This window comes from Macaca fascicularis, chromosome 9 (genome assembly GCF_037993035.2).
Source record: "Macaca fascicularis isolate 582-1 chromosome 9, T2T-MFA8v1.1".
In the NCBI taxonomy this organism is placed as follows: domain Eukaryota; kingdom Metazoa; phylum Chordata; class Mammalia; order Primates; family Cercopithecidae; genus Macaca; species Macaca fascicularis.
This window is the reverse complement of record NC_088383.1, coordinates 115,792,416-115,811,350: the sequence shown is the minus strand read 5'-3', so window position 1 is coordinate 115,811,350 and position 18,935 is coordinate 115,792,416. Positions and strand designations below refer to the sequence as shown.

The window sequence follows — 18,935 nt, the reverse complement described above, 5'->3', positions numbered from 1 at the left end:
ACCTGCTATTTTCCTGTAATTAGAATGCTGTTCACCCCTTCTGTCCATTGATCCTATTGCTGCATATACTTGAAGATTTGATTCATTTACTCCAAAGGGTTCCTGGACCTTGCTTTTCCTCTGGGTTTCCATATGCAAGTGAAAAGTCATTCCTCCTGTGTCTTCAAATAGCACCTTGAATGTTAGAACCCTTGCTTCATTGGGTTACTGCCTCTTCTGTAGTTCTAAAGCTCTTAAATGCAGTAATTATGGAGCTCTCATTCTTATTCCATAGTAGGGGTTTGGAATGTTTCACTGACTAAATAAATGAATGAATAATTAAATTTTATATATTCATATAATTGATCTCTGAACCACTGACTCATTTTCTGTCTATTGACTTATGACAATAAATAATTGATAAATCATTTCTGTTAGACATCCATGATATGTCAAGAATTTTTTTTTTTTTTTTTTTTTTTTTTTTTTTTTTCCAGACAGACTCTTGCTCTTGTTGCCCAGGCTGGAGTGCAGTGGCACGATCTCAGCTCACTGCAACCTCCACCTCCTGAGTTCAAGCGATTCTCCTGCTTCAGCCTCCTGAGTAGCTGGGATTACAGGCGCCCGCCACCACAACCAGCTAATTTTTGTACTTTTAGTAGAGACAGGGTTTCACCATGTTGGCCAGTCTGGTCTCAAACTCCTGACCTCAGGTGATCCGCGGATTACAGGTGTGAGCCACTGCGCCTGGCCAAGAATTGTTTAATACCAACATAAATTTTAATTTCTTAGGTATTAATATTCCCCCACCCATTTCTTGAAAGAAAAAGGGGGAAAAAGAGAATAAATAAACTATTTTTCCTGAGCCCTAGCTGTGTGCCAGTAATCTTCTAGGTACTTAAAGATGTATATTATAGGAAAAATATAGGAAAAATTATGTTAACTTATTTTAAAGACTAAAAAAGCGACAGCACAGATGTTAACTAACTTAACGAAAGTGACATATACAGATAAATGAATACATGCTGATATGGCTGGTTTGTGCACTTCTCTTTTCTCAAAAACCATTCAGTTAATGCTTTGTGATAATCTGTCTGTGGCGTGCAGGTGCTAGCGCAGAGACACAAAAAGGTTTGAGTCTGTCTGTCAATAAAGGAGATTGACAAAGGACTCACCAATTGTAACATGGCCTAATTTTTTCTGTGCAAAAGTATGTTCATCATTCTGAAAGTCTCAGAAAGGATAACCAACTTGGCTTAAGTGGCACCCCTGCTGAGAAGCCTATTTTCAACTTCAGTCATCTACAGCTGAGCCACAGCAGTAAGAGTTATGAAGGCAGAAGAAGGATGAGAGGAGATCCCAGGCAGACACCAGGATGTGCACAGAACGACTCCCTTTCCCTTCCATAAAATTCAGTTCAAGAAGGGAGTTCATTTTCCTGGTTCAACATAAAGGCAATATAAGGGTATACAAGATACATCTACCTATTACCTTTTTTTATAATTAAAATATCCTAGACAAAATTTTTTATCGTATATTTATAGAGAGGTTCTGAGTCCCAGAAATGAATAGCATCCTATATTGGACATTAGTAAATGCTGACTGGTACAAAAATGTTGTATTATATTTACTGAGAAAACTTGCTTCTCTGTACTTTGGTAAGCATAGAGAGTTCAGTGATAAAAGACAGAACATTTGCCTTTGGGAGTCCAGTGTAGTAAGAGAGTCATTTATGCAGACATGTAGCAAATCATTATGAACTATGACAGTGATATGTGCTGGATAACCTAGAGGCATAAAGCAAAGGTGCCCAATCTCTTATGCTTAATACTAGAAGTCAGATTTGCCAATGTCTTTGGATAGAGATGCTTGAGTATCACTCTCAAGATCTCATTCTGCAAGTAAGAACATGAAGAGTTCATTTTGTATTAAATTCTATGTTGATGCTGTTTTTCTTTGATGATTATAATGATGATGATGGTGATGTTTAATGATGAGGATGATGATGACACCCGTAGTTGGTCTCAAAACACACAGAATACCTCCTAACTCCATAGCTCCAGCTAAAATTTAGGAGCATATGTAGGCTAGAGTAATATCATTTGGGTCAACTGCAATGATATGCTTTTCCAAGGTATCTGGTCAATGACAGGACTGTTAAAATCAGCACTTACACAGACATTTAGCATTGATTGGCCTCAGCAATTAAGAACTCACTAGGGCCATAAAGTAAAAGCAGCAATAATTCTTTATCATCTGTGACTGCTAGAGATACTCTTGGACCACAGGTCTAGGAATGAGGACATCATCAGATAACAATTATTGGAAACACTGTGGTTTGACTTTCATATGTAAAGTTTTGTTTTGTAGTTTGTAATTGTTTTCCTTTAGATGAGAAAACATGTAGGCAGAATAAGGAGATTTGTTAGCCACAGTAGATTTGGGGAGAACAAAGAACTCTGTTTTGCTCTTTTTTCTTTTTTCTTTTTTTTTTTTTTTTTTTTTTTTTGAGATGGAGTCTCACTTTGTTGCCCAGGCTAGAGTGCAGTAGTGTGATCTTGGCTCACTGCAACCTCTGCCTCCCAGGTTCAAGGGATTTTCCTGCCTTAGCCTCCCGAGTAGCTGGAACTACAAGCACCCACCACCACACCCAGCTAATTTCTGTATTTTTAGTAGAGACGGGGTTTCACCGTGTTGGCCAGGGTGGTCTCAATCACTTGACTTATTATCCGCCTGCCTTAGGCTCACAAGGTGCTGGGTTTACAGGCATGAACCACCGCACCTGACCTTGCATCTTTTTTTGTTTGTTGATAAGGCAGTAGGGGATGTCACTGGAAACAACAGCTTTGCCATTAAAGATAATACAAGATTAAAAAAAAAACTGCTACCATTTATTTGAGGCCATAAGCACGTGGAAAGCTACACTGAATCCAGGGTAATTATTTTGCCTCCCGTTGACACTAGCCATAAGCCGAGCAGATAGGTTTGCATGCTAGTTTTAACCCTGTGTTTCTGGGGTGCTGGGTTTCTCCTGGGAATAAATGGTGGTAGTCATTTCAAGGATGAAACTTAAAACAAGGTGGACAGTTGAACAACATGTAATGGCCCATTTTGAAATAAAACAGTTAACTGCTGAGCTTTCTGGATTTAGGCTTGTCAAGCAACTCATTTTCTTTTTTAATGCTCGTGACTGGTCTTGTCAGAAGAGGTCACCTGTGGATCCAGTTAATGCTTCAGTGTGGGGAGAGTCACCACCCAAAGCCTAGTAGTCGCTGCAGTACTTAACTGAAATGCTGATGAAAGGGTCACTTTCTGCCTGGATTCAAGCAGATTCTATTGATTAAAATGTCCAAATGCACATCCCACGTCTATATGAGGGAAGTTATGAAACCCTTTTTAGGAAATATCTGCTTCCTAGTGGAAGAAGAAAGTAGGATTTAATGTTCCAAGTATAGGCTCTGAATTTCAGGCCATGTATCAATCAGAGAAAACTTATTGACAGCAATAACAGGGCCTTAAGGAGACTTCTTTTCTCCAGATGAAGGGTGATTAAGCCAGGTAGCCCTCAGATTCTTTGAGTTGGGAAAAGGAGTTTAAATAAGCAGAGTTCTGGGAATGCCCCTAGGACAATGATTAATGTACTTACTTCAGAAAACCCACAGACCTGTATAGCTCCTTTGCTTTCTTTCTCTTTATCTCCTCCCTCTTGTCCTTCCTGCCTTTCCTCCTAACTTCTTTCCGTTTCTTTAGTCGTTCCTTCATTCCTTCCTTCTTTCATTTCACATTTGACTGTCTGTTATATACCAGGAACTATACTATGAATAGAAAGTGTGTAAAGAGAAGACCTTCCAGTAGCTTCATTGAGTATCTCTGTGTATGTTCTTTTGTATTTGGGTGTTTGTGTGTCTTTCTTGGGGGAAGGGGATGCCTTCACATTGGAAAAACACAAAAATAATTCTTTGTAACAAACTCTGATAAAGATCTTATAGGATTTATAACAAACACTTGCTGACAGGAGGAAAAGGCTTTCCCTGTTGTAAATGAGGCATATTTAACAGAGCAAGTGAATTTTCAGTTGTGTCTTAAACTACGATTCAGGGGTTAGGTGAAGCTGGACAAGAGCATCTCAAGCTGAAGGCAGAAGCTTACAGAGGCTCACGGGGTTGGGGGGAGGAATTGAATGTGGTACTTTCAGGCAATGGCAGCATCTTTCAGTGTGGCAGGAGATAAGGCAGCAAAAGTGAGATGGACCCAGTCTGTGTAGGGTCATGGATACCACACTAAGCTCTGGAGGGATAAGTGCTTTTGTTTTGTTTTGTTTTGGAGACGGAGTCTCACTCGGTCGCCCAGGCTGGAGTGCAGTGGTGCGATCTCGGCTCACTGCAAGCTCCACCTCCCGGGTTCATGCCATTCTCCTGCCTCAGCCTCCAGGGTAGCTGGGACTACAGGTGCCTGCCACTACACCTGGCTAATTGTTTGTATTTTTAGTAGAGATGGGATTTCCCCGTGTTAGCCAGGATGGTCTCGATCATCTGACCTCGTGATCCACCCGCCTCGGCCTCCCAAAGTGTTGGGATCATAGGCGTGAGTCACCACGCTTGGCCCGGCCCTGGATAAGTAGTTTTAACATTTGCATTTTCTAGCCTTGATTGAGTGGCTGGGCTGTGTGGCTGGGGACCAGTTTGGAGGCATTTTGCTGTTTTCTGTGTGGAAATGGAATGAATTAAAGTTCTGCAAAGCCTGATTTTTTTTAAAAAAGTGCAGATGTTCCCAAGTCTAATTAATCTCATTGTATAAAAATCCTAGAGATAAAGCGTGATTGCCCATATTATTTATGTTACAGAATAATAATTATTTTCTATTTAATATAGCTTACTGCAAGATTACACAAAATAATATGTGTCTCCAAGGCGTTTTAAATAAGCCTTTATTTTGCTTACACGTACAGTTTCAGGCACGTTTCAGAAAGTGAGGTGCATCTATTTCTCTTCACACGGGTTCGACAATACAGAGAATCATCACTGCTGTAACTGCTGCTGCATGGGTTGCGTCACAGGGTTTGTTCACAGGGCAGTAGTAGGTGGTTTGGCAAATTTCAGTGAAAAAATTAATTAGATCAGTGTACTATGGAAATCACTGTTCAAGTCACCCAGCTGAAGCACCATGCCTGGCATCTGCCTCATAAGGTTTGAAAGTTTAATACACTGTCACTGGGGTTGTTGCTAGAGTACACACGCACCATGTGTAGGACCTGTATGCAAGTCCCAGCTAATAACACACAACATCCTTGCTAGAACGCAGGCTGCCTTTCATCAAGTGAAGTTTTCATTATCATTTTTATTTTAAGTGGAAATTTTACTGTCAGGCTGTATAAATAAATTGGGTAGATATATTCTAAAGATTGTGGGTTTAGATGCCTGTGGATATTAGTAGTCTGGGGCTCTGCCGAGTTCCTCTAAGGCACATGTGAAGTCGTTAATATGGATGTTTCTTTTCATGTTTCCCCATTTTTTAGGTCTGTGATGGGGTCAAATAAAGAACCAGACCTTGTGCATCTTGAGGCCAGAACTGTGGATGGTCGTAAGTAAATCAACTTTGCCACAATATTCTTAGTAATATTAGTTCCATGACTCTGTCATGAACTGAGTCTGTGTGATAATCTCATGGTGTATGCAGAGTAATAGTGGATGTGTGGTTTCTGGGGATCTGGGGTTGCAGGGGTGACCTGCTTCTTTTGACTCTAAGCTAGTAAAGTGCAGGTATCCTTTGTTTAGAAGAGCTAAGGATAGGTAGGTAGGTACAGGGGCACAGTGGCAATAATCATGTGATTTGGGCATGAAGACATCTCCTGTCTTCAGTAATGCAAAATAGTCTTAATAGTTTTTCATAAATATATATTTTCATATATGTTTATAAATATATACGTTATCCAGAAACATGTATATTTGGATAGTGGTGACACCAGCACAGCCCTCTCATCCAATCAAAGTATCTTTCCAGGTAAAGAGAATACCTCCAAACTCTTGATTCCTGAAGTGTTTTGTTGTTGTTGCTGCTGCTACTGTTTTGTGTTGAATTGTTTCTTCAGTCTCCTTATTTTGTCAGATACCATCCAGGCCATCCCTCACTGTCTTGTTCGGAGATTCACAAAACACTTGGAAAGAATTTTGAAAAAGAGAGAGAGAGAGAATTTTTCTGTGTGTCCCTATCAGAGGCAGCAGGAGGAGAGTCAGTTGAGTGAATTGCTCACCCGTAAGTAGTTCTCATCAACTCCGGGTGGTTATGCTGCAGTGAAGGACAGGACTACACCTCTTGGCCTCATGACAATGTTGTACGTTGTTTTCTTCATTTCACATATGAGGAAACAAAGGCATAGAAAGCTTAAGTAATAATATACGTAAGCTCCTATGGTAAATAAGTAGAGGACAGTGATGTCTATCTCACAAAGCCCATCCAGGTGAGAATTCGAGAAATCCATGCACATAAAATACTTCACACAGTGCCTGACCTACTAACACCAGTGATGAATGTTTCCTTCCCCTTCTCTGGCAAGGAGGATCCTCAGAAGGGCTAAGCATTTGAGAGGGTACCGCTAGACCTAGGATAGAGAACTCCAGGTGAGAGGGGTAAAAGAAAATGAGAAAAGGGGGAAACTGTAGATAGAAGAGGGTGGGGGAAGAAAAGATAGGGAGAAAGAAAGAGGTCTCAGATGTAGAGGAGAGGAGGAGAATGGACTATCCACAATTACCACAGAGCAATGAGGCTGGTGTAGGCTGCCCAGCGCTGGCCCAAAGAGGGATCATCTCATTTCCAAGACATTCCCAGTTTCTAAAATATCCCTCACAATTCGAAAGCACCCTAATCACTGCCATTTGTGCCTGTCTACCAGTCCTTAGCTCTTCTGAACACAAAGGCAGAACATCCTGCACTTTACCAGCTTACAGCCAAACAAAGCAGGTCACCCCTACAACCCAAGCTCCCCAGAAACCACACATTTTTTTTTTATTACTATGCATGTACCATGAGATTTCTCATCTCTAACGGTTTTGTTTACCTTTTTGGGGGGAGTGAATATATTTTTTGACAGCGCCAGTAGGGGCACAGGTCAGGGGTCAAGGCTGACCATCCTCCTCTGTAACCCAGGCAAAGCTGCCATGTGTGACATGCCCAGCACTGTGCCTGACACAGAATGAGCTCAACAGGTCAGAGCGGCTTTCCCACCTCCTCAGTGGGCTCACTCTGGCGGTGATCTCTCCGTTTCCCTGGAGCAGATGATGTTATCTTGGACTCCAAGGTCCAGTTCTTACTACATAACAGAGACCAATATTTTATTAATGCAAAAGTAAATGCATCATTGTTTAAAAGTCTTGCTTACTAGAGACAGAGACCATCCTGGCCAACATGATGAGACCCCATCTCTACTAAAAATACAAAAATTAGCTGGCTGTGGTGGTACACGCCTGTTGTCCCAGCTACTTGGGAGGCGGAGGCAGGAGACTCACGCAAACGCGAGGGGCAGAGGTTGCAGTGTGCAGTGAGCTGAGATTGCGCCACTGTACTCCAGCTTGGCGACAGAGCAAGACTCCATCTCAAAAAAAAAAAAAAAAAAAAAAAAAAAAAAAGGTCTTGCTGACTTCCCATTGCTTTGATCATACAGAGCTGTAATTCTCATCTTGACCTATAGCTCCAACATAACCTGTGCCTGCCCATTCCCTTAGCCTAATTTTACTCTGCCCTTTCCTCGCTCCTTGTCTGCAGGCCTTTAGGCGTGTTTTCAATTCTTGGAACATACAGGGGTATGTGTCTTGCCATAAAGCCTTGATACTTGCTGTTTTCTCTATCTGGAATATCCTGCTCTCTTGCCCGTACCCTGACCAATCAAGCATAATTGATTACTGTGGATGGTTCAGACCTCAGGTTACTCGCCTATTTCTTAGAAAAGCCTTTCGTAAACTCTGAATCTAAATGAGTTTTTTATTTTGATTGCTTTTATACAACCAAGTTTTTTTTTTTTATCACGTTCTTCTCTGTTTGAAATTATACTTTCTATTTACATAATTATTCGATCACAACCATTTCTCCCCACCAGTCTGTAAGTTTTATGAGAGCAGGGACCATGTATGTCATATTCAGTATTGTATCTCCAGAGCCAAGAATGGTAGCACACATCTGTAGTCCCAGTTACTGAGGAGGCTGAGGCAGGAGGATCATTTGAGCCCAGGAGTTCAAGACTGTAGTGCACTATGAACACACCTGTGAATAGCAGCTTCACTCCAGCCTGGGCAACACAGTGAGATCCCATCTCAAAACAAAAACATTATGTCTCCAGCACATGCCACGGCATCTACATATAGAGAGATCTCACTAAGCGTATGTTGAGTGACCGCAGACCTGACTGACCAGTTGTCAGGGCTACCAGTTGGCTATCTCACCTCACTTACCAAGTTGTCTGAAAATGTTAGAGCCTCGCATCTTAAACCTTAGCATGTATGCTACCCACCCAGGGACCTTGTTGAGATCTGCATTGTGATTCAGTAGGGGCCTGAGAGTCTGCATTTCTCACAAGCTCCTGGTGATATCCATGCTGCGGGTCTGTGAAACATGCTTGAGTAGCAAAGTTCCACAACTTTTCACTAATTTTAAGAGAAGTAGTGAAAGAGCTTGAGGGTCTGTCTCCCATGATCGCACCCCTAGTTTAGGAAACTCTGGATGGAATTGGTAGCATCCCGGATTGCTTTCATTTTCAAGCTTTTGGGCATATGCTGCTGCTTTCTGGCTTGTGGCATCCAATGCACATGACACTGTATCCTAAAAACAATGAGGCCATCACTCTTTGTGATCTGCACATTTTCATACACCGAGGATTATTCCTGTGCTCCCTGAAGGCATGGCGGTTGATAATGCCAAACTGTCATCTCAGGCTTAGCTTTCACAAGGCATGAAATATATCAGTTCTAATTTTATTTATTTTACTTTACTTTTTTTTTTTTTTTTTTTTTTGCAAAGGCAGCATCTTCAGAAACTATCCAAGGGTGAAAATTCAATAAAAGGATTTAATTTGAAAAGTTAGCCCTGTCAAAACAAAACAGAAAAAAAAAAAAAAAAACCTACCAATTGATTTAAAGGGTCTAAGCATAACACCTGACCTGTCACGGTGTTAAAAAAAAAAAAAAAAAAAAAGAGAGAGAGAGAGAGAGAAAAAGAGAAAGAGATTGTCTCAATAACCAAGGCTCCAGTTAAAACAACAACAACAAACAGAGAGGAGGAGGTTGGAAGTAAATAGCACAGAGAGGTCAGGGTAGCCAGGTGTTAGCAAATGTGGCGGCCACAATTTGACAGTGTGTTTATCAAAATCAGGTTACAGTCTCATCAGCTGCGCTAAGAAATCCGTATCTCTGTTATCTCTTTCTCATTTCCTTTTTTTTTTTTTTCCTGAGACAGAGTCTCACTCTGTCACCCAGTCTGGAGTACAGTGGCGCCATCTCGGCTCACTGAAACCTCTGCCCCTCAGGTTCAAGTCATCCTCCCGCCTCAGCCTCCTGAGGAGCTGGGACTGCAGGCATGCGCCACCATGCCAGGCTAATTTTTGTATTTTTGGCAGAGATGGGGTTTTGCCATGTTGGCTAAACTGGTCTCGAACTCCTGACCTCAAGCGATCCGCTTGCCTCTGCCTCCCGAAGTGCTGGGATTACAAGCGTGAGCCACCATGGCCGGCCTCTTTCTCATTTCCTGATTGAAATCCTCTTTTATTCTCCATCCATTTATTATTATTATTATTATTAGTTTTTGTGTGTATGTGTGATGGAGTTTTGCTCTTGTTGTCCAGGCTGGAGTGTAATGGCGTGGTCTCAGCTCACTGCAACCTCCGCCTCCCGGGTTCAAGTGATTCTCCTGCCTTAGCCTCCTGAGTAGCTGGGATTATAGGTGCCCGCCACCACGTCCGGCTGATTTTTTGCATTTTTAGCAGAGACGGTGTTTTACTATGTTGGTTGGGCTGGTCTGGAACTCCTGACCTCAAGTGATCCACCTACCTTGGCCCTTCAAAGTGCTGTGATTACAGACATGAGCCACTGTGCTAGACCCCATTCATTGTTTACATATATGGAACCCATTGTTTTTATTCTAGGTTGTACATCTTGTAGAGTATATGCCAAATATACTCTACAATAATGTAATGGTTTTTTTGTTTTGTTTTGTTTTGTTTTGTTTTGTTTTGTTGAGATGAAGGCTCATTCTGTTGCCCAGCCTGGAGTACAGTGGTGAGATCTCAGCTCACTGCAACCTCTGCCTCCTGGATTCAAGCAATTTTCCTGCCTCAGACTCTCCAGTAGCTAGCATTACAGGCACCTACCACCACGCCCGGCTGATTTTTGTAGTTTTGGTAGAGATGGGTTTTCGCCATGTTGATCAGACTGATCTCAAACACCTGACCTCAAGTGATCCACCCACGTTGGCCTCCCAAAGTGCTGAGATTACAGGCATGAGCCACCACACCTGGCCATCATGTTTTTGACTTTGAACAAGAAGTTATTTTCTGACCTTAGTGTGTTCACATATTCTGTAGTCAAGACACTGAGACATTTGACACAGGAAAAATCCCTCACTTGCCAGTTTGGCTCTTCCCCATGCAGTGTGTTGTGAATCCTTATCTGGGTTCGTTATTCAAAATTTACTCTTGGTCTATTTCAGATGTCCCTAGATTACATGTTATACATAATTTCTGTTTCCACTGAAGTTCCCGTATTTGAGGGGAGGTGAGCTCTGGAAAGCTTTAGTTTTTACATGAGAAAAAAAAATTATATATTTATTTTTACAAACCTTATAACTTACAAGATTACTTTCAATTATAACGGTTGGAAATAAACTGTGGTAGTATTAGTAATATAAGCGACTTTGTCGCAATAGAAATTGCAGAAATTTTTATATAATAATACAGTCATTATATCTGAAAATATTACTTATACTCATTCTTTCCTCAAAATTGTAGTAGTTATCAGACCTGCCAGTAGATCTTGTTATATAATATATTAATTTAAAAAGTACATACAAGGGTATTAAATACTTGTTTTTTAATCTTTTAATAACTTTATTTAAATTTAATTGAATTAGTTTTTTTTGTTTATTCTGGGTAATTTATTTTATACATTAAAAAAATTCTGAAAAAATGAGTCCACAGGCTTTCTCAGATTGCTGATGGGGTCCATGGCACAGATTCTGAAACTTTGCCCCCAAAACAAGTGTCTGGATAGGAATGTGTGGTTATTTATATAAACTAGTACATTATCTTAGATCCTCTAGAAAGCTTTTGTACTGTGAGAGTCTATGGTTGGCACTGATGTTTCTTACCAGCTAGCCTCTTATATGTAGATATCTTGTAGTTTACATCTGTGACAAGGATGTTATTCTCTCTGGTATTACTTTCTGCCTTGGGAGGTGAGCTGAAAAGAGCAGGCTCAACTACAGTCAATCACAGGATATATTAAAAGTTTTGAACATATTTATTGGATGTGGCATTTATTGTTGGCCTGAGTTCAAAGAGGACAAATTGACAGGTTCTCATCCAGGAAGCAAATACTTTATTGTTTAAATATTCTGTGTGTGTGTGTGTGTGTGTACATTGTAGGAGCCCAGTACATTAAAATACTAAAAAGGAAACCTACATTCTATTGATTTACCTAACATAGGTGCATTTGTGTATGTGTGTGTGTCATGCATGTAGTTAAAGAGAAAACATTGACCAAACTGTTAGATTGAAAGCTGTGTGAAAAGTTGTATCTTATTTAATCTCCATTCTATGTCCAAAATATAACTTAGAGCCCGAAACATTTATTTTTATTTTTATTTTATTTTACTTTTTTAGTAGAGATAAGGTCTCACCATGTTGCCCAGGCTGGTCTTAAACTCCTGGGCTCAAGTGATCCTCCTGCCTTGACCTCCCAAAGTGCTGGGATAGGCATGAGCCACTACCCCCAGATGAAACATTTAATATTTGTTGAATTAATAAATATATTAGTGTGTCACTATTTAGGTATATCTACTGAAAGAAGGATCTTTAACTACTGGGTCTGTGGAGCCCTGTAGCACTAACAGATGAATGCAAGAGACTTACTAACTCCCTGAAACTGGGTGCCACATTTTATGCATATTTGATTTTGGAGGAAAATAACATAACTTTTATCAGAATTTTTCACATGGCAATTTCACGTGGATATATAGTTGTATATTATGGTCATCTGTAAGAGAACCTGCAGTACCATCTTTGGCATTATTGCTTCTCCCTTTTACTTCTGAAATAAAAGGCCCAAATGTTTTTGTACTGGTGGTGATCTGTGTCAGCAGGAACAGGGGACAGGGGACAATTATTGGTCCCAATGTTTATTTGCATGAGTGAGTAACCTCATAACAAGTTTCCCAAGGACTAATCTTATACACTGGGGAACAACAAACCTTGGCCCTTTAACCAGCTGTGAAAATGACTGCCCGAGAACTCTGTGAAATGAGCCTCAAACTAGCATTTTAACAGGCAGAAATAAAATAAAAGAAACTCACAACTTTATATAACTATGCATCCCACTAATTCTGGTCTTGGGTGAGAACTGGAAATCTCATTTTCTACATCCTATCCACCAGCTTTCCAACCTAGTTTCCATATTGAACAGTAAGTGTGTCAAAATTTGGATAAGGTAAGTGCTGCTGAAATGCTCTGGGGAGGTAATAGAGACCTCAGTTCTCAAAGTCTTCAATATCTCAGCTATAGAGTGGTTTTACTATGAAAATAGATTACTTTTATACCAACAAAAATAGCAATGATAACAATAAAAAGCCAAGAGGTTATATATGTATGTGTATATACATATATAACATATATGAAATACAGCATATGTATATATGCTATATTTCTCCAGAAATTGTTTAGGCTTGTACAGATGATTATGTATATGTATACACACACATATACTTACACGAGTGTTCTTGTTGAACAATTGTGGCAAATTTAGTGTTTGTGAATACAAATGCAACTTAAAAATCTTTTCATATCAGCACATATACATTTAGCAACTTCATGGTTAATTGATATATAGAACCCCATTATAAAGTCAACTATATTTAGTAATTACTAAATTATAGAGACCTTTGTAGATATAGAGACTTCTGGCTATTTCAAACAATGTGAATATATACATATACACACATATTATTTATTTGGTTAGTAAGCATTCAAGCTCGCGTAAGCAGCAAACACTACTGAAAGAGAATTTGATGAAGGAAAATACCTGGGTCAGAGAGTATATATATTTCAAATTTTTGTAGACATTGTCAAATTGCCTCCTGAAATATTTGCAACAATGAATAGACTCTCAGTATGAGAATGCCTGTGTTTGCAAGCCCTCAACAATCTTGGACATTATTGAAGACTTTTCAAATATAACCCATCTGAGAGCAAATTTTAAAAAGGCATCTCCTTATTGTTTTAATCTGTATTTATTTAATTAGGAGTGAGGTTGAGAATTTTTTTTGTTTTTCTTCGCTACCTTTATTTCTTCTTCAGTGAACTTTAAAAAAATCAAATCTCTTGAATAGAAAATATGAAACCTTTGGCACTGATATACACATTTAAAAATATCAAACTGGCACCCCCCACTTTGGCCAAAGTTCCAACGCTAGCACAACAGTTACCATTATTAGACCTCGCATTTCATAGTCTTCCTTTATCTTCTTTTTTTAGTCAATTTATTAATAACTTCCAAGGTAGAGCTTGGAAGAGGTTAGACGTTTCCATTTCTGGTCAGCTTCAGATTCTGACAGATCCTTACCACTTCCCAGCATGCTGAGAAAATGCACATTCTCACCTCTCTTCTATCCCCAAATAAAGCAACAAGGTTTAGCTGGTATAGCCAGAATCTAGTACTATGCTTTTTTTTTTTTTTTTCTAGCAGTGTTACTCTGACCCCATATTTCATATTGCAAAAGGCTCTTGATTTCAATGACTAGTGACATCCATTTGACCTCTCTGATTTAGTAACCTGAAGACAGCCCTAACAACCAACCAGAAAAGCATGAAATAAGATAACACGGGCCTCCTAGCACAGCATTGAAAAGCCTGATAGTGACAGTACAACAACCGGCTCTGCTGGGCAGCTTTCAAATTGGGTTCTTTGTAGCCATTATATGCCACTTCCTCTGCTTCCCAGGTGCCCACCCACCTGCATGAAGGTCTGTGCCCTTATATTCCATGCTGAGGCTGAGAGAACAAAGGTGCACAAAAAACTTTTCACTCACAGACCTTAACTTTAGGACAAAGATCTAGGCGTCTATTGGGTCCTTGGGATCCCTCGGAATACTATAGCAGCACTCCATATAAGATGCAGATGTGGCAATCCCCAAGTGTTGAAAAATTTCTAATGTTTCTGACTCCTGCTTAAAAAAAGTAGCATCATAAAGACCCTGGCATTTACTCACATATTTTCTTCCTTTGTCCTCTAAATGCTTAAGCAACAGTGATGCTAGGATCATGCATTATATTCCTATTACTTATCTGGTGTGAGCACACTAGGTACTTTTCAGCTGCCTTACTTATAACAACCCTTGGAGGTAGATACTATTCTTATTTTCCTCATTTTAATGATGGGGAAATGGGGCTTACAAATATTTAAGTGTTTTTTTCCATTGTTTCAGAGTTAGGATTTAAAGCCAGGTCTGTTTTACTCTGGACCTATTATTCATTCATTCAAAAAATATTGTTGGACATCTACACCACATCAGATGCTCTTCTAGGCATGAATAAGGGATGATTAGGAGTGGATGCAAAGGCTCTGCTCTCATAAAGTTTACCTTCTAGTTAGGGGAGATGTTATTAAAAATATATGAAGCATTTGTATGAGAAGTGGAGCGACAAATGTATGAGAAAAACAGAGTGGGGAGAATAGAGAGTGATCAGAGAAAGAGGGCCATCAAGGAAGAAATCTCAGATAAGGTGGCATTTGGTATTTAAGCCAAGTCTATATGGAAATATGGGAGAGAGCTGTGTGTCTGCCTGCTGGAAGAGCATTCAGACAGAGGGAAGAGTACATGCAAAGGGTATGGATATGAGCATACTTAGCATGGCTGAGGCATAACAGAAGGCCAGGTGGCTGGAATAGAGGGAGGGGCGGGCAAACGTGTCATCTGTCTTTATTCCACTGAGACAAGGACTGTGCCATACTGTTCTTTGTTGAGCATCTCCTGTGTTTCAGGTATGATAGCTGGTATGGAGGATGATAAAAATAACTAAGAAATTGTTCACTGAGGCCGGGCGCGGTGGTTCACGCCTGTAATCCCAGCACTTTGGAAGGCTGAAGCTGCTGGATCACGAGGTCAAGAGGTCGAGACCATCCTGGCCAACATGGTGAAACCCCGTCTCTACTAAAAATACAAAAATTAGCTGGGCGTGGTGGTACTTGTCTATAGTCCCAGCTACTTGGGAGACTGAGGTAGAATCGCTTGAACCTGGGAGATAGACGTTGCAGTAAGCCGAGATGGTGCCACTGCATTCCAGCCTGGCGACAGAGAGAGACTCTATCTAAAACAAAAAAACAAAACAAAACAAAAAACAAAAAAAAAGAAAGAAAAAAAGAAATTGTTGATTGAATGTGTCCACATGTCTTAGAGGCAGTGTCTCTCTGTTCTGAAATTAATCTTATAGCATGTAGACACATCTAAATAAATGTGCACACCCTCTCCCCTCTCTCCCCCTTCTAAAAATAAAAATAAAACACCTGGAGAAGAAACTGGAAACTGTATGCTTTCTCCTCCATGAGCTAAACAGTCTCATTTCTTCCTGCCCGCTTTCTACTTTCATTCCTGCTTGCTTGCTTCTTTTTTCCCTACTTTTTATCCTTCTCTCTCTGTCTCTCTTTAACTCCTTCCCTTGCCCCCAACTGTCTTTGTAAACTTAATTTGGAAAGTTATGTCATATGCTTCTCAGTTCTCCATGATTGAGTGTGACCTTGTGTGTAATTTTCTGTCTTTATCCAACTGAACTAGGTTCTAGTGTGGGTTTCCAGTAGGACTTTCTTGCAAAACACACAGCCAGTGTTCCCCAAACACATCTCACATTCTCTCATGCCTCTGTGCTCCTGCCCAGTGCTCCTTCTTTCTAGAATGATGAGTTATCCTTGTCATCATTCCAGGCAGCCTTCTAGGCTTTCCCTCAGCTCTTCCATAATGTCCCCATCCCTGACAAAAGTAATTCCCTCTATAACATAGACTGAATAGTAAAATAGTCTCTAGCCTAACGAGGACTAAATAGGCCATGGAGGAATAACAAGTCCACAGCTCTGTGTGATACAAAGTGAAATAAATTCAGAGTCACAGGAAAAGTTTCTAGGACAGAGCAAAACATCTGTGCAGAGGTAGGAGGCCTGAATGTCTCACCAGCAAGCCCATAGCACTTCCATTCCTCCTAGGATGCACTCATCATGCTGCACTGTAATTGGACAGGGAACTTTCTGTATTTATATTATCAAATTGGTGCAAAGGTAATTGCGGTTTTTGGCAATTACCACAGTGACTCTTTGCACCAACCTAATAGTATGCTTTTCGTTTTCTCTCTCATGTTCCCAGTTTTTAGTTTCACGCTTGGCTAAATTTGATGATCCCAGAATTTTCCCTGTAGTAGTCATGGCCTCCTGAATGCCTAAAGGCCAACAATAAAATACAATATTTAGTCAATTACACTGGTCCCAAATCAAGAAATTTCATAGAAGAAAGCAATGCTAAATCACAAACTCATCATGCCAAGCTAGAACATCTGATGTCAGTTTATAATTTTTACAGAAGTAGCTTGTCCTCTGTGTAAACTTTCTGGAGCCAAGACTAGAATCTCACTTTTGACATTCTCAATTTCTAACAGGTACGTGTGACAGAGGGCACTAGAATAATGATAGGAATTAAATGTATATGAACAGCAGCGTGTTTTGTGTGTGTGTGTGTGTGTGTGTGAGATGAGTACATTTAATACAAAAGTTTCAAAACAAGTAATAGAGCAGTAGAACAAAAGGAGAAGTTATATGCACCTGTATGGGCTTTACAATCTGTTCTGCTTTTAAACAGATTGCTTAAATTGCTGATTTAAATTGTTTCCAAGTGGAAACAATGAGGAATAGGTGAGTTTTAAAGTGCTTATGCTTGCTTGCATCGTTTCTAGCTTTGTTTATAATTAAACTTCTGCAATATTAGGGAAAATTAAAGTATTTGGTGCTAAATAAATATGTGTTGAATGATAGAATGGATGGATAGGGTCCCAGAGATCTGTAATATATTTTTTTGCTCTGTTGGTCAGGCTGGTCTCGAACTCCTGACCTCAAGTGATCCACCTGCCTCGGCCTCCCAAAGTTTGGGGATTACAAGTGTGAACCACCGAGCCCAGCCTGGATTTTAAACAAAGTTTAAGAGAGAAAAAATCATGTGATCCACTTAGCACAGTTCCTGACCCCGAGGAAAGGTTGCTCTGGTTATTTTGGAGGTTAATGCTGCTGCTGCTGTTATCAGTGACATTCTGGGGATGGAAAGGTTTGTCTAAGCCCCAGGAAAAACTTCACAGAAGAAGGTCCAGGAAGTATTTGGACTGAATAACAGGAAAGGAAAAGACAGTTGAAACCAGCAGAACTCTCTGAATGAACATAGGGAGTCAGCCAGGAATAAGCATACCGTTTAGAAATAGCAGAAGCCCTCAAGACACAGACTTGCCAGCAACATCACAGAGCTTTGTTTTGTTTTGGCAGCAGTGGGAAGGAAACAGGTTTCAGTGGATAATTTATGGTAAAGATTTATTGGATCTTAAAGTCATAGTCTGATTTGTAGCATCCTTTTTGTTTCTAAGCTTCTAATAACTCTCATTATGGAAAGAAATAGTCTAAAACCGAGCTTGGTCAATGACCTTCTCAGAGTCACACGCCATGCTGGAGATGGAACTAGGACCCAGAAGATCCCTCCAACAGGAAGACGAAACACCTGCCATACCCACCGATTGGCCCTGTGTGTTGGGTGCAGAGGTGACTTCCACATTCTCCTTGTAGCCCTACTTATTTTGCAGTGCTGTCTGCTAACCACTACCACACACTGTACTGCCTATGCAGATTTGTATTTATATTAATTATTATAGAAGGAGAATATTTTTTCATGGTGTTTTTAAAAACATACTTAAAAGAAAAAAATCTTTAACCCAAATTAAAATTGAATATAAAAAGAAAGAAGTGGCCAGGTGTGGTGGCTCACTCCTGTAATCCCAGGAGGTCGAGGCAGATGAAAACGAGGTCAGGAGTTCGAGACCAGCCTGACCAACATGGTGAAACCCCATCTCTACTAGAAATACAAAAATTAGCTGGGCATGGTAGTCCCAGCTACTTGGGAGGCTGGGGCAGGAGAATCGCTTGAACTCGGGGGGTTGCAGTGACCCGAGACTGCTGTCACTGTATTCCAGCCTGGGTGACAGGGTGAGACTCTGTCAAGAAAGGAAAGGAAAGGAGGGGAAGGCAGGGAAGGGGAGGGGAGAGGAGAGGAGAGGAGCTGCCTCAGGTAGAAATATGCTTAGTACTTTACAGGTGGTTAGCTTGAGACACAGTGAGCAGTATTGGTGATTGAAGAGAGAGGACTTAAATACCAACTACAGCTACTATTATGTGAGTACAGTCTAACCTGGTGCTAGACTCAACACATTTCAGGACTAAGGCAATCAAATGTCATAACTTCTGGCAAGACGGATATTGTTTATTCTCATTTTGTAGATCAGAGTTTGGAGATGTGGAGTGATTTACTAAGCTAGCAGGCCTTGAGCCTGCATTTAAACCTCTGATCCTCTGTTCAAAGCCTATCTTTTTAAAAGCAGCTTCCCTTTTCTAGAACAGCACAGGTTTTGGGTGGATGGGGATTGTATTATTCTAAGCAGCAGCTGTTGCGGAGAGTGAAGATGCTTGAAA

The 18,935-nt window shown here is 40.4% G+C and overlaps 1 protein-coding gene across 8 annotated transcripts in view; it reads left to right on the top strand.

The window, feature by feature from the left end:
- The window catches only part of SORCS1 (sortilin related VPS10 domain containing receptor 1), a 591,779-nt gene that overhangs the window by 429,216 nt on the left and 143,628 nt on the right, over positions 1-18,935 (top strand). For all 8 annotated transcript variants that reach the window (XM_005566385.4, XM_005566384.4, XM_065521387.1 and 5 more), the window contains exon 6: positions 5,495-5,559. In XM_005566385.4, coding sequence (XP_005566442.3) covers positions 5,495-5,559 — 65 coding nt within the window. The remainder of the gene's footprint in view (positions 1-5,494; positions 5,560-18,935) is intronic.